The sequence below is a fragment of the Nerophis ophidion genome, linkage group LG03, assembly GCF_033978795.1.
Source record: "Nerophis ophidion isolate RoL-2023_Sa linkage group LG03, RoL_Noph_v1.0, whole genome shotgun sequence".
Taxonomy (NCBI): Eukaryota; Metazoa; Chordata; class Actinopteri; order Syngnathiformes; family Syngnathidae; genus Nerophis; species Nerophis ophidion.
The window spans coordinates 8,593,905-8,608,998 of NC_084613.1; the positions used below are offsets into that span (position 1 = coordinate 8,593,905).

General features: G+C 42.1%; 2 protein-coding genes across 3 annotated transcripts in view; one reads left to right on the forward strand and one right to left on the reverse strand.

Annotated features, from left to right (window-relative positions):
- Positions 1-15,094, reverse strand: part of LOC133549068 (ensconsin-like) — a 51,824-nt gene that overhangs the window by 14,266 nt on the left and 22,464 nt on the right. For both annotated transcript variants that reach the window (XM_061894163.1, XM_061894162.1), the window contains exons 11-12: positions 6,177-6,345; positions 6,014-6,118 (exon numbers count right to left, since the gene is read on the reverse strand). In XM_061894163.1, coding sequence (XP_061750147.1) covers positions 6,014-6,118; positions 6,177-6,345 — 274 coding nt within the window. The remainder of the gene's footprint in view (positions 1-6,013; positions 6,119-6,176; positions 6,346-15,094) is intronic.
- Positions 1-15,094, forward strand: part of LOC133549069 (otoferlin-like) — a 181,684-nt gene that overhangs the window by 5,710 nt on the left and 160,880 nt on the right. The window lies entirely within an intron of this gene.

Below are 15,094 nucleotides of genomic sequence, written 5' to 3' on the forward strand. Positions count from 1 at the left end.
ATTCCTTCAAAAGCGCTCTAAAACAACACCTCCAGGCAACTTCAGCACTTTACTAATACCCTCCTCCATTCACATCCCATCTCCCCGGATTATAAACAACTCAAATGTACTTCTAATGTATATACTTGTTCTTATGCTATGTGAACTCACTATGTTCTCTGCTGGCTGTACATATCCTACTAAATAAGACCTACACTGTTTCAATGTCCACATTTCTCTGTTGATGCAATTGTTGATGACTGAAGTTCTGATATCAACCAAAGCTCCTCATCCCACCCCCCGGATTGTAAATAATGTAAATAATTCAATGTACATACTATGATGATTAACTTGTGTGATGACTGTATTATGTTGATAGTATATATTTGTACCATGAATTGATTAACGTGGACCCGACTTAAACAAGTTGAAAAACTTATTGGGGTGTTACCATTTAGTGGTCAATTGTACGGAATATGTACTGTACTGTGCAATCTACTAATAAAAGTATCAATCAATCAATCAAAAAAGATCTTGCCCCAAGTGGAGGAGTTCAAGTACCTCGGAGTCTTATTCACGAGTGAGGGAAGAGTGGATGGTGAGATCGGTGCGGCGTCTTCAGTAATGCGGACGCTGTATCGATCCGTTGTGGTGAAGAAGGAGCTGAGCCGGAAGGCAAAGCTCTCAATTTACCAGTCGATCTACGTTCCCATCCTCACCTATGGTCATGAGCTTTGGGTCATGACCGAAAGGATAAGATCACGGGTACAAGCGGCCCAAATGAGTTTCCTCCACCAGGTGGCGGGGCTCTCCCTTAGAGATAGGGTGAGAAGCTCTGCCATCCGGGAGGAACTCAAAGTAAAGCCGCGTTTCCTCAACATGGAGAGGAGCCAGATGAGGTGGTTCGGCCATCTGGTCAGGATGCCACCCAAACGCCTCCCTAAGGAGGTGTTTCGGGCACGTCCGACCGATAGGAGGCCACGGGGAAGACCCAGGACACGTTGGAAAGACTATGTCTCCCGGCTGGCCTGGGAACGCCTCGGGATCCCCCGGGAAGAGCTGGACGAAGTGGCTGGGGAGAGGGAAGTCTGGGCTTTCTTGCTTAGGATGCTGCCCCCGCGTCCCGACCCAAGTGGAGGAGTTCAAGGACCTCGGAGTCTTGTTCACGAGTGAGGGAAGAGTGGATGGTGAGATCGGTGCGGCGTCTTCAGTAATGCGGACGCTGTATCGATCCGTTGTGGTGAAGAAGGAGCTGAGCCGGAAGGCAAAGCTCTCAATTTACCAGTCGATCTACGTTCCCATCCTCACCTATGGTCATGAGCTTTGGGTCATGACCGAATGGATAAGATCACGGGTACAAGCGGCCCAAATGAGTTTCCTTCGCCGGGTGGCAGGGCTCTCCCTTAGAGATAGGGTGAGAAGCTCTGTCATCCGGGAGGAGCTCAAAGTAAAGCCACTTTTCCTCAACATGGAGAAGAACCAGATGAGGTGGTTCGGACATCTAGTCAGGATGCCACCCGAACGCCTCCCTAGGGAGGTGTTTCGGGCACGTCCGACCGATAGGAGGCCACGGGGAAGACCCAGGACACATTGGGAAGACTATGTCTCCCGGCTGGCATGGGAACGCCTCGGGATCCCCCAGGAAGAGCTGGACGAAGTGGCTGGGGAGAGGAAAGTCTGGGCTTTCCTGCTTAGGCTGCTGCCCCAGCGTCTCGACCCAAGTGGAGGAGTTCAAGGACCTCGGAGTCTTGTTCACGAGTGAGGGAAGAGTGGATGGGGAGATCGGTGCGGCGTCTTCAGTAATGCGGACGCTGTATCGATCCGTTGTGGTGAAGAAGGAGGTGAGCCAGAAGGCAAAGCTCTCAATTTACCGGTCGATCTACGTTCCCATCCTCACCTATGGTCATGACCTTTGGGTTATGACCGAAAAGACAAGATCACGGGTACAAGCGGCCGAAATGAGTTTCCTCCGCTGGATGGCGGGTCTCTCCCTTAGAGATAGGGTGAGAAGCTCTGCCATCCGAGAGGAACTCAAAGTAAAGCCGCGTTTCCTCAACATGGAGAGGAGCCAGATGAGGTGGTTCGGGCATCTGGTCAGGATGCCACCCAAACGCCTCCCTAAGGAGGTGTTTCGGGCACGTCCGACCGATAGGAGGCCACGGGGAAGACCCAGGACACGTTGGGAACACTATGTCTCCCGGCTGGCATGGGAACGCCTCGGGATCCCCCGGGAAGAGCTGGACGAAGTGGCTGGGGAGAGGGAAGTCTGGGCTTTCCTGCTTAGGATGCTGCCCCCGCGTCCCGACCCAAGTGGAGGAGTTCAAGGACCCGGAGTCTTGTTCACGAGTGAGGGAAGAGTGGATGGTGAGATCGGTGCGGCGTCTTCAGTAATGCGGACGCTGTATCGATCCGTTGTGGTGAAGAAGGAGGTGAGCCAGAAGGCAAAGCTCTCAATTTACCGGTCGATCTACGTTCCCATCCTCACCTATGGTCATGACCTTTGGGTTATGACCGAAAAGACAAGATCACGGGTACAAGCGGCCGAAATTAGTTTCCTCCGCAGGATGGCGGGTCTCTCCCTTAGAGATAGGGTTAGAAGCTCTGTCATCCAGGAGGAACTCAAAGTAAAGCCGCTTTTCCTCCACATGGAGAAGAGCCAGATGAGGTGGTTCGGACATCTAGTCAGGATGCCACCCAAATGCCTCCCTTGGGAGGGGTTTCAGGCACATCCGACCGATAGGAGGCCACGGGGAAGACCCAGGATACGTTGGGAAAACTATGCCTCCCGGCTGGCATGGGAACGCCTCGGGATCCCCCGGGAAGAGCTGGACGAAGTGGCTGGGGAGAGGGAAGTCTGGGCTTTCCTGCTTAGGGTGCTGCCCCCTCGTCACAACCTAAGTGGAGGAGTTCAAGGACCCGGAGTCTTGTTCACGAGTGAGGGAAGAGTGGATGGTGAGATCGGTGCGGCGTCTTCAGTAATGCGGACGTTGTATCGATCCGTTGTGGTGAAGACGGAGCTAAGTCGGAAGGCAAAGCTCTCAATTTACCGGTCGATCTACGTTCCCATCCTCACCTATGGTCATGAGCTTTGGGTCATGACCGAAAGGATAAGATCACGGGTACAAGCGGCCGAAATGAGTTTCCTCCGCCGGATGGCGGGTCTCTCCCTTAGAGATAGGGTGAGAAGCTCTGTCATCCGGGGGGAGCTCAAAGTAAAGCCGCTTTTCCTCAACATGGAGAGGAGCCAGATGAGGTGGTTCGGACATCTAGTCAGGATGCCACCCGAACGCCTCCCTAGGGAGGTGTTTCGGGCACGTCCGACCGATAGGAGGCCACGGGGAAGACCCAGGACACATTGGCAAGACTATGTCTCCCGGCTGGCATGGGAACGCCTCGGGATCCCCCGGGAAGAGCTGGACGAAGTGGCTGGGGAGAGGGAAGTCTGGGCTTTCCTGCTTAGGCTGCTGCCCCAGCGTCTCGACCCAAGTGGAGGAGTTCAAGGACCCGGAGTCTTGTTCACGAGACTTTCTGTGGTCGGATGAAACAAAAATAGAGCTGTTTGCCCACAATACCCAGCAATATGTTTGGAGGGGAAAAGGGGAGGCCTTTAATCCCTGGAACACCACCTTACTGTCAAGCATGGTGGTGGTAGTATTATGCTCTGGGCCTGTTTTGCTGCCAATGGAACTGCTGCTTTACAGAGAGTAAATGGGACAATGAAAAAGGAGGAGTACCTCCGAATTCTTCAAGACAAGCTAAAATCATCAACCCGGAGGTTGGGTCTCTGGACCGGTTGGGTGTTCCAACAGGACAATGACCCCGAACACTCGTCAAAAGTGGTAAAGGAATGGCTAAATCAGGCTAGAACGAAGGTTTTGGAATGGCCTTCCCAAAGTCCTGACTTAAACGTGTGGACAATGCTGAAGAAACAAGTCCATATCTGAAAACCAACAAATTTAGCGGAACTGCACCAATTTTGTCAAGAGGTGTGGTCAAAAATTCAACCAGAAGCTTGTGGATGGCTACCAAAAGCGCCTTATTGCAGTGAAACTTGCCAAGGGACTTGTAAGCAAATATTAACATTGCTGTATGTATACTTTTGCTCACATTTTCAGTAGAGCCATAATAAATTCATAAAAGAAGCCAACTTCATGAATGTTTTTTTGTGAGCAACAAGTATGTGCTCCAATCACTACATCACAAAAAAATAAGAGGTGTAGAAATGATTAGAAACTCAAGACAGCCATGACATCATGTTCTTTACAAGTGTATCTACACTTTTGATTCTGACTGTGTGTGTATGTATATATATATATATATATATATATATATATATATATATATATATATATATATATATATATATATATATATATATAACCAGGCCCCCAGCCAAATTCTTTTGATTCAACGTGGCCCTCGACTTGAAAAGTTTGAGAACTTCTGCACTAAACTACCGTATTTCCTTGAATTGCCGCCGGGGCGCTAATTAATTTAAAACCTCTTCTCACTCCTGCGCTTACCAAAGGCATGCGGTAAAAGTAAGCAAGCGCTAATTATTTTAAAACCTCTTCTCACTCCTGCGCTTACCAAAGGCATGCGGTAAAAGTAAGCATGCGCTAATTATTTTAAAACCTCTTCCCGCTCCGGCACTTACCAAAGGCATGCAGTAAACATTTGAGTGTGATGTAAGGATACATCATGAAAAGCACATTTAATACAAAAAAACGTTATTATGGTCTTACCTTTACTTATAAATGAAATCCATGCCAGCTCCTTCTGATCTAAAGCATCGATAACTTGTTATAGAAGTCTTCCTTATCTTTCTTCAGTTTTAAAAGTCTCTCTGTCTCGATGGAGAATTTCCTTTATTACCTCCTGCTTCGATTGAAAGTCTAGTTTAGAAAACTGCTATCAGACCGCTGCTATCAGTTAGCTCGGCTCCTCGAGTGCAGGCGACGACAGAATTATCCTCTGACAACTCCCCCTCCCGTTCTGCTCCGTGGGTGATCTCTTTATCCCACCGCTGCCACCATGAAGTGTTATTGTACAAATAATACACTGGGTATTTAGGACTGGAACATGCCTTATTTCAGCCCGGTTGTTTACATAGATGTCCCACTGGGTGTGAGTTTTCCTTGCCCTTATGTGGGCCTACCGAGGATGTCGTAGTGGTTTGTGCAGCCCTTTGAGACACTAGTGATTTAGGGCTATATAAGTAAACATTGATTGATTGATTGATAGCCAGCATAGGAGTGTTACTTCCTAAAAGTACCGCCGTGCATCCCCCGCGTCATATCCATCCCAGCACACATCACGTCACTCATTGTCACTTCTTCTGCAGCCGAGTAGTCGCAAGAAGGATCACTAGCTCCCTCTACCACCAGGAGGCGGGAGTCATTTAATGACTCATATTTGACACACGCAGCTACGGTATAGTAATAAAACATAGCTGCTTACTGTTCAATAACTTGGACCTTAAATCCTACTGAATAGCTCTTAATCTGCTTCCCTTTATGCGATTCCAAATTACCGGTATTGAAATCAGCCTCCTCCATTTTGAAAATGATGACAAGTAATTGAAGGCAGGCGCATACTATATACCCGGCGGCAATTCAAGGAAATACGGTATATACATTTGAAGAAATCCAATGAATGATTAAAAAAATCACCTTCTTCCTGACTTGGCGTTCTGCTTCTTCTCACTAGCTCCCTCTACCACCAGGAGGCGGGAGTCATTTAATGACTCATATTTGACACACGCAGCTACGGTATAGTAATAAAACATAGCTGCTTACTGTTCTTTTTAGCATATTCAATAGATTGGACCTTAAATCCTACTGAATAGCTCTTAATCTTCTTCCCTTTATGCGATTCCAAATTACCGGTATTGAAATCAGCCTCCTCCATTTTGAAAATGATGACAAGTCATTGAAGGCAGGCGCATACTATATACCCGGCGGCAATTCAAGGAAATACGGTATGTACATTTGAAGAAATCCAATGAATAAAGAATGATTAAAAAAAAAATCACCTTCTTCCTGACTTGGCGTTCTGCTTCTTCTTTCTGGGCGAGCATCTCTCGCTCCTGCACCAACTGGGCTGCTTTTTCTCGCTCCCTGGTTTGTTCCTCCTCTCTCTGCGTGAAAGAATTCTGGATGAGGGTATTTGTCTCAGGACCGCAGAGACGTTTGCACCTTTTTATGCAGAAGAGCCGCTTCCTTCATGGCCTGAGCGATCTCCTCCTCCGCCCGCCTCTGCTCCTCCTCCTCCCGCCTCCTCTTGTCGGCGATCAGACGCTGCGCCTCGGCCTGCTGGCGGGCTCGCTCCTCGGCCCTGCGCCGCTCCAGTTCTTCGCAACTCCGCCTGAAGACACGGACTAGGTTATACGGGTTAAATCCCACCTAACCTTATCCTTGTCCACATAGGCGCCGTTCTAAATTTCTGTCAGTGGGTGCCTGGTGTGTGTGTATTAGTGTTGTCCCCATACCAACATTTTGGTACCGGTACCAAAAGTATTTCGGTACTTTTTGGTATTTTTCTAAATAAAGGGGATCACAAAAGATGTCGTTACTGTCTTTATTTGAACAAAAAATCTTAGGGTACATTAAACATATGTTTATTATTGTTAAAAGTTATTTTCTGCATTTGACCCATCACCCTTGATCACCCCCTGGGAGGTGAGGGGAGCAATGAGCAGCAGCAGTGGTCACGCCCGGGAATAATTTATGGTGATTTAACCCCCAATTCCAACCCTTAATGCTGAGTGCTAAGCAGGGAAGTAATGGGTCCCATTTTTATAGTCTTTGGTATGACTCGGCCGGGATTTGAACTCACGACCTACCGATCTTAGGGCGGACACTCTAACCACTAGGCCACCGCCGTAGGTTATCGTCATTTAGTCCTTAAATAACAAACTAGACAACTTGTCTTTTAGTAGTAAGCAAACAAACAAAGGCTCCTAATTAGTCTGCAGTATCAAATTGTGTTATTTATACACCTATTATTTTGTCCACATTTTAAAGGACAAACTGTAAAAAAATTTTATTAATCCACTTGTTCATTTACTGTTAATATCTGCTGATTTTCCCTTTTAACATGTTCTATCTACACTTCTGTTAAAATGTAATAATCCCTTCTTCTTCTCTTCTTTGATACTTTACATTAGTTTTGGATGATACCACACATTTAGGAATCGGTCCGATACCAAGTAGTTACAGGATCATACGTTGGTCATTGTCAGGCTTGCCACTGACAGTTTGTTTGTGTTTTAGTTTTTCCTCTGTGTGTTTTTAGTACTTCCTGTCAGCCCTCTTATTTTGTCTGTTTCCTGTTTTTTTCCCTATGCGTTGTGGTTGATTGGCACCTGGCCACACCTGGTGTCAATCAGCCCGATTTCCTATTTTACCTGCTTTGTTCCTCCAGTCAGTACTGGATTATACGTGTCGTGTCGTGTCGTGTCGTGTCATATCCTGTCAATGCAGCGTTGCGGTAAGCTATATTTGATAGTGGTTTGTAGCTTATTGTCTTTTGTTCCCTGCTTCCAAGTTTGTTTTCCTATTATAAGTACGGCTTCTGTTTCTTGCTCGATACTTGCTAGCTTCCACGCTAGACCTTTTTGTTTGTTATCCGCCCACGTGCGCGCTTTTTGTGTGTACCCTTTGTTTGTTTTTTGTCTTAGTGTTTTAAGTTAAATCATGTTTTCCCACTCCATGCCTGCCTCCTTCTCTGCATCTTGGGGTTCGTCACAAATTTACTCTGACAGTCATATTCTAAGTCCTCATGTGACGTGTTTACTGACTTTATAAACATAATATACATTAAAAGAAAACGGAAAGAAGATTTTGTGACATTAAAAAATATCAATGTAATCATAGTAGTATTGACTAGATACACTATTGTACGTGCTATCATTACAGTGGATGTTAGGTGTGGATCCAACAATGGCGTTTGTTTACGTTTGTATATTGTAGCGTCCCGGAAGAGTTGGTGCTGCAGGGAATTCTGGGAATTTGTTCTGTAGTGTTTATATTGGGTTTCACTATATGGCACATGTTCATGACAGTATTGGAATTGTTCATACTGCCACCCTTAGTGTGACATGTATGGCTGTTGACTAAGTATGCCCTTCATTCGCTCGTGTGCAGTGTGTACAAAGTCTAGATGGTTGTGTCATTAGTTCAATGTCGGGTACAAAGGCATCTAGGTTACGGTTTGATAATCATAGACAAACAAATCAAAATGATGAGATAAGAAAGTCGTAATTAAGGGATAAAAAGTCATAATTATGAAATAAAAAAAGGCTAAATTTTGAGATAAAGGTCGGAATTATGAGATAGAAAAATTATAAAGCAACATTTTTTTTATGCTTAAAGTCATAATTATGAGATAAGAAGTCGAAATCTGGGATAAAAAGTCTTAAATATAAAACAACAAGTCCTACATATAAGATAAAAATTCTTCGTTATGTTATTTTAAAAAAAAATCTAAATTATGAGATAAGAAAGTCGAAATGTTGATATAAATAGTCTAAATTATGAGATAAAAAGTCATAATTATGAAATAAAAAAAGGCAAAATTTTGAGATAAAAAGTCGGGAATTATGAGATAGAAAATTATAAAGCAACATTTTTCATGCTTAAAGTCATTATTGTGAGATAAGAAGTAAAAACCTGAGATAAAATGTCCTAAATATAAAATAAAAAGTCCTAAATATAAGATAAAAATTCTTTATGTTATTTAAAAAAAAAAATCTAAATTATGAGATATAAAAGTCGAAATTTTGATATAAAAAGTTGAAATTATGAGATAAAAATTAAAAATGAGATAAAAAAATGTTGAAATTTTGAGATAAAAAGTCGAAATTTTGATATAAGAAATCGAAATTATGAGATAAAAAGTTAAAATTATCAGATAAAAAAAGTAGAAATTTTGAGATAAAAGTAGGAATTATGAAATAGAAAATTATAAAGCAACATTTTTTCATGCTTAAAGTCATAATTGTGAGATAAGAAGTCGAAATCTGATATAAAAAGTCCTGAATATAAATTAAAAAGTCCTAAAAATAAAATACAAAGTCATCAATATGATATTTAAAAAAAAAAAAAAAGAAAATTATGAGATAAGAAAGTCGAAATTTTGATTTAAATAGTCAAAATTATGAGATAAAAAGTCATAATTATGAAATAAAAAAGGCGAAATTTTGAGATAAAAAGTCGGGAATTATGAGATAGAAAATTATAAAGCAACATTTTTCATGCTTAAAGTCATTATTGTGTGATAAGTCAAAATCTGAGATAAAAAGTCCTAAATATAAAATAAAAAGTCCTACATATAAGATAAAATTGTTATCGTTATATTTAAAAAAATCTAAATTATGAGATATGAAAGACAAAATTTTGATATAAAAAAATCGAAATTATGAGATAAAAAGTTAAAATTGTCAGATAAAAAAAGTTGAAATTTTGAGATAAAAAGTAGAAATTATGAAATAGAAAATTGTAAAGCAACATTTTTTCAGGCTTAAAGTCAGAACTGTGAGATAAGAAGTCGAAATCTGATATAAAAAGTCCTAAATATGAATTAAAAAGTCCTAAAAAAAAAAATAATGAAAATTATGAGACGAGAAAGTCGAAATTTTGATACAAAAAGTCAAAATTATGAGATAAAAAGTTGAAATTGTGAGATAAAAAAAAAGTTTACATTTTGAGATAAAAAGTCGAAATTATGAGGTAAAAATGTATAAAGTCATTATTGTGAGATGAGAGGTCAAAATCTGAGATAAAAGTCCTAAATATAAGATAAAAAGTTATCGTTATGATATTTAAAAAAAACTAAACAAAATTATGAGATAAGAAAGTCATAATTATGAGATAAAAAGTCATAATTATGAAATAAAAAGTCGAAATTATGAGATAAAAATGTGTAACTCATAAGTGTTATGAGATTTTAAAAAATCGAAAGTCATAATTAGGAGGTAGTTCTCAGAGTTATTTGATGTCGAACCCCAAGATGCAGAGACTGAGGCAGGCATAGAATACGAAAACATGATTTAATTCAAACTAAACAAGAACAAACAAAAAGCACGCACGTGGGCGGAATAACAAACTAAGGGAGCTAGCACTGGAAGCTAGAAAACTTTAGCACGGAAGCTAGTGGATAGCAAACAGAAAAAACTGGAAATGACTAATGCTAACAGAAACAGCTTACCGCTACGACGACCAGGATGTAGCATGACAGGTAGTCATGCTACCTGTCATAGCTCGGTTGGTAGAGTGGCCGTGCCAGCAACTTCAGGGTTGCAGGTTCGATTCCCGCTTGTGCCATCCTAGTTACTGTCGTTGTGTCCTTGGGCAAGACACTTTACCTACCTGCTCCCAGTGCCACCCACACTGGTTTAAATGTAACTTAGATATTGGGTGTCACTATGTAAAGCGCTTTGAGTCACTTGAGAAAAGCGCTATATAAATAAAATTCACTTCACTTCACTAGTAGCTGTAACAAAACGACACGACAGGTAGCGCGACAAGAGTGATATGTGGCAACTGACAAAAGACAAAGCAGGTACAAATAGGAGCGGGCTGATTGGCAACAGGTGTGGCCAGGTGCCAATCAGCCGCAGCTGAGGAGGAACACAGCGCTCAGGGAACAAGACAGGAAGCTGACAAAATAAGAGCACTAGACAGGAGATACTAAACACAGAGGAAACAGACAAATGCAGAGGAAAAAACTAAAACATAGACAAACTGTCAGGGGAAAGTCGACATTGTGAGATAGAAAGTCAAAATCATAAGATAAAAAGTCATAATTGTAAGATAAAAAGGTATCGTTATGAGATTAAAAAAAAAAAAAATCCAAATATGAGATAAGAAAGTCAGAACTACGAGATAGAAAGTCATAATTATGAAATAAAAAAGTCAAATTTTGAGATAAAAAGTCAGAATTATGAGATAGAAAATTATTAAGCATGCTCAAAGTCATTACTGTGAGATAAAAAGTCGAAATATGGGATAAAAAAGTTTAATTTGGGAGTTTTTCATCATGTAAAATGGACCGATCTCACCCGAAAATTATCAACAAAATTGACCTTAAGAAACAATAGAATGAGTTATACTTGTAAAGCGCTTTTCTACCTTCAAGTTACTCAAAGTGCTTTAACACTATTTGGCGGGAGCTGCCATGCAAGGCCCCAACCACGACCTATCAGGAGCAATGGTGAAGTTGTCTTCTTTTTTATTTTTTTCCCATCCCAAACATGAAACATATCCAAGCATTTCATTAAGTAAAATACAAGAGAAGTATACCACACTTTTATTTTGTAAAGTAACTCCGTACGACAGATATGAGCATCTACTGTACGTCAGGGGTGTCAAACTCATTTAAGATCGGGGGCCACGTGGAGAGAAATCTACTCCCAGGTGGGTCGGTAAAATTACGGCACGATAACTTAAAAATAAAGACAACTTCAGGTTGTTTTCTTTGTTTAAAAATAGAACAAGCACATTCTGAAAATGTACAAGTCATAATGTCGTCGTGTTTTTTTTTACACTCACATGTTGCGGTTAATGGTATTCTATCTTTATTTGTTATTATTTATATTTTCTGCATAAATCATTGTGATAATGTTCATCATTCAGCTCATTGGTGTTAAAGTTCAATCTATCAAGATAAAAATACATCAAAAATTGAATTACAGTACGGGGCGGTTTAGCTCGGTTGGTAGAGTGGCCGTGCCAGCAACTGGAGGGTTGCAGGTTCGATCCCCGCTTCCGCCATCCTAGTCACTGCCGTTGTGTCCTTGGGCAAGACACTTTACCCACCTGCTCCCAGTGCCACCCACACCGGTTTAAATGTAACTTAGATATTGGGTTTCACTATGTAAAGCGCTTTGAGTCACTAGAGAAAAGGCGCTATATAAATATCATTCACATTTTAGATATGTAATCCTCCATGTTAAAAGTGCAAGCGAGAGGAAAAAATAAACGATCGCTGCTCACTCTTGCTGCTTGTTGTCACTTCTTCTGCAACCGAGTAGTCGCAAGAAGGATCACCACCAGGAGGCGGGAGTCATTTAATGACTCATATTTGACACCCGCAGCTACGGTATATTAATAAAACATCGCTGCTTACTGTTCTTTTTAGCATATTTAATAGCTTGGACCTTAAATCCTACTGAATAGCTCTTAATCTTTTTCCCTTTATGTGATTTCAAATTATTGAAATCAGGTTGGTAGAGCGGCCGTGCCAGCAACTGGAGGGTTGCAGGTTCGATCCCCGCTTCCGCCATCCTAGTCACTGCCGTTGTGTCCTTGGGCAAGACACTTTACCCACCTGCTCCCAGTGCCACCCACACCGGTTTAAATGTAACTTAGATATTGGGTTTCACTATGTAAAGCGCTTTGAGTCACTAGAGAAAAGGCGCTATATAAATATCATTCACATTTTAGATATGTAATCCTCCATGTTAAAAGTGCAAGCGAGAGGAAAAAATAAACGATCGCTGCTCACTCTTGCTGCTTGTTGTCACTTCTTCTGCAACCGAGTAGTCGCAAGAAGGATCACCACCAGGAGGCGGGAGTCATTTAATGACTCATATTTGACACCCGCAGCTACGGTATATTAATAAAACATCGCTGCTTACTGTTCTTTTTAGCATATTTAATAGCTTGGACCTTAAATCCTACTGAATAGCTCTTAATCTTTTTCCCTTTATGTGATTTCAAATTATTGAAATCAGGTTGGTAGAGCGGCCGTGCCAGCAACTGGAGGGTTGCAGGTTCGATCCCCGCTTCCGCCATCCTAGTCACTGCCGTTGTGTCCTTGGGCAAGACACTTGACCCACCTGTTCCCAGTGCCACCCACACCGGTTTAAATGTAACTTAGATATTGGGTTTCACTATGTAAAGCGCTTTGAGTCACTAGAGAAAAAGCGCTATATAAATATCATTCACATTTTAGATATGTAATCCTCCATGTTAAAAGTGCAAGCGAGAGGAAAAAATAAACGATCGCTGCTCACTCTTGCTGCTTGTTGTCACTTCTTCTGCAGCCGAGTAGTCGCAAGAAGGTTCACCACCAGGAGGCGGGAGTCATTTAATGACTTATATTTGACACACGCAGCTACGGTATATTAATAAAACATCGCTGCTTACTGTTCTTTTTAGCATATTTAATAGCTTGGACCTTAAATCCTACTGAATAGCTCTTAATTTTTTTCCCTTATGTGATTTCAAATTATTGAAATCAGGTTGGTAGAGTGGCCGTGCCAGCAACTGGAGGGTTGCAGGTTCGATCCCCGCTTCCGCCATCCTAGTCACTGCCGTTGTGTCCTTGGGCAAGACACTTGACCCACCTGCTCCCAGTGCCACCCACACTGGTTTAAATGTAACTTAGATATTGGGTTTCACTATGTAAAGCGCTTTGAGTCACAAGAGAAAAGGCGCTATATAAATATCATTCACATTTTAGATATGTAATCCTCCATGTTAAAAGTGCGAGCGAGAGGAAAAAACAAACGATCGCTGCTCACTCTTGCTGCTTGTTGTCACTTCTTCTGCAGCCGAGTAGTCGCAAGAAGGATCACTAGCGCCCTCTACCACCAGGAGGCGGGAGTCAATTAATGACTCATATTTGACACACGCAGCTACGGTATATTAATAAAACATCGCTGCTTACTGTTCTTTTTAGCATATTTAATAGCTTGGACCTTAAATCCTACTGAATAGCTCTTAATCTTTTTCCCTTTATGCGATTTCAAATTATTGAAATCAGGTTGGTAGAGCGGCCGTGCCAGCAACTGGAGGGTTGCAGGTTCGATCCCCGCTTCCGCCATCCTAGTCACTGCCGTTGTGTCCTTGGGCAAGACACTTGACCCACCTGCTCCCAGTGCCACCCACACTGGTTTAAATGTAACTTAGATATTGGGTTTCACTATGTAAAGCGCTTTGAGTCACTAGAGAAAAAGCGCTATATAAATATCATTCACATTTTAGATATGTAATCCTCCATGTTAAAAGTGCAAGCGAGAGGAAAAAATAAACGATCGCTGCTCACTCTTGCTGCTTGTTGTCACTTCTTCTGCAGCCGAGTAGTCGCAAGAAGGTTCACCACCAGGAGGCGGGAGTCATTTAATGACTTATATTTGACACACGCAGCTACGGTATATTAATAAAACATCGCTGCTTACTGTTCTTTTTAGCATATTTAATAGCTTGGACCTTAAATCCTACTGAATAGCTCTTAATTTTTTTCCCTTATGTGATTTCAAATTATTGAAATCAGGTTGGTAGAGTGGCCGTGCCAGCAACTGGAGGGTTGCAGGTTCGATCCCCGCTTCCGCCATCCTAGTCACTGCCGTTGTGTCCTTGGGCAAGACACTTGACCCACCTGCTCCCAGTGCCACCCACACTGGTTTAAATGTAACTTAGATATTGGGTTTCACTATGTAAAGCGCTTTGAGTCACAAGAGAAAAGGCGCTATATAAATATCATTCACATTTTAGATATGTAATCCTCCATGTTAAAAGTGCAAGCGAGAGGAAAAAACAAACGATCGCTGCTCACTCTTGCTGCTTGTTGTCACTTCTTCTGCAGCCGAGTAGTCGCAAGAAGGATCACTAGCGCCCTCTACCACCAGGAGGCGGGAGTCAATTAATGACTCATATTTGACACAAGCAGCTACGGTATATTAATAAAACATCGCTGCTTACTGTTCTTTTTAGCATATTTAATAGCTTGGACCTTAAATCCTACTGAATAGCTCTTAATCTTTTTCCCTTTATGCGATTTCAAATTATTGAAATCAGGTTGGTAGAGCGGCCGTGCCAGCAACTGGAGGGTTGCAGGTTCGATCCCCGCTTCCGCCATCCTAGTCACTGCCGTTGTGTCCTTGGGCAAGACACTTGACCCACCTGCTCCCAGTGCCACCCACACTGGTTTAAATGTAACTTAGATATTGGGTTTCACTATGTAAAGCGCTTTGAGTCACTAGAGAAAAAGCGCTATATAAATATCATTCACATTTGAGATATGTAATCCTTCATGTTAAAAGTGCAAGCGAGAGGAAAAAATAAACGATCGCTGCTCACTCTTGCTGCTTGTTGTCACTTCTTCTGCA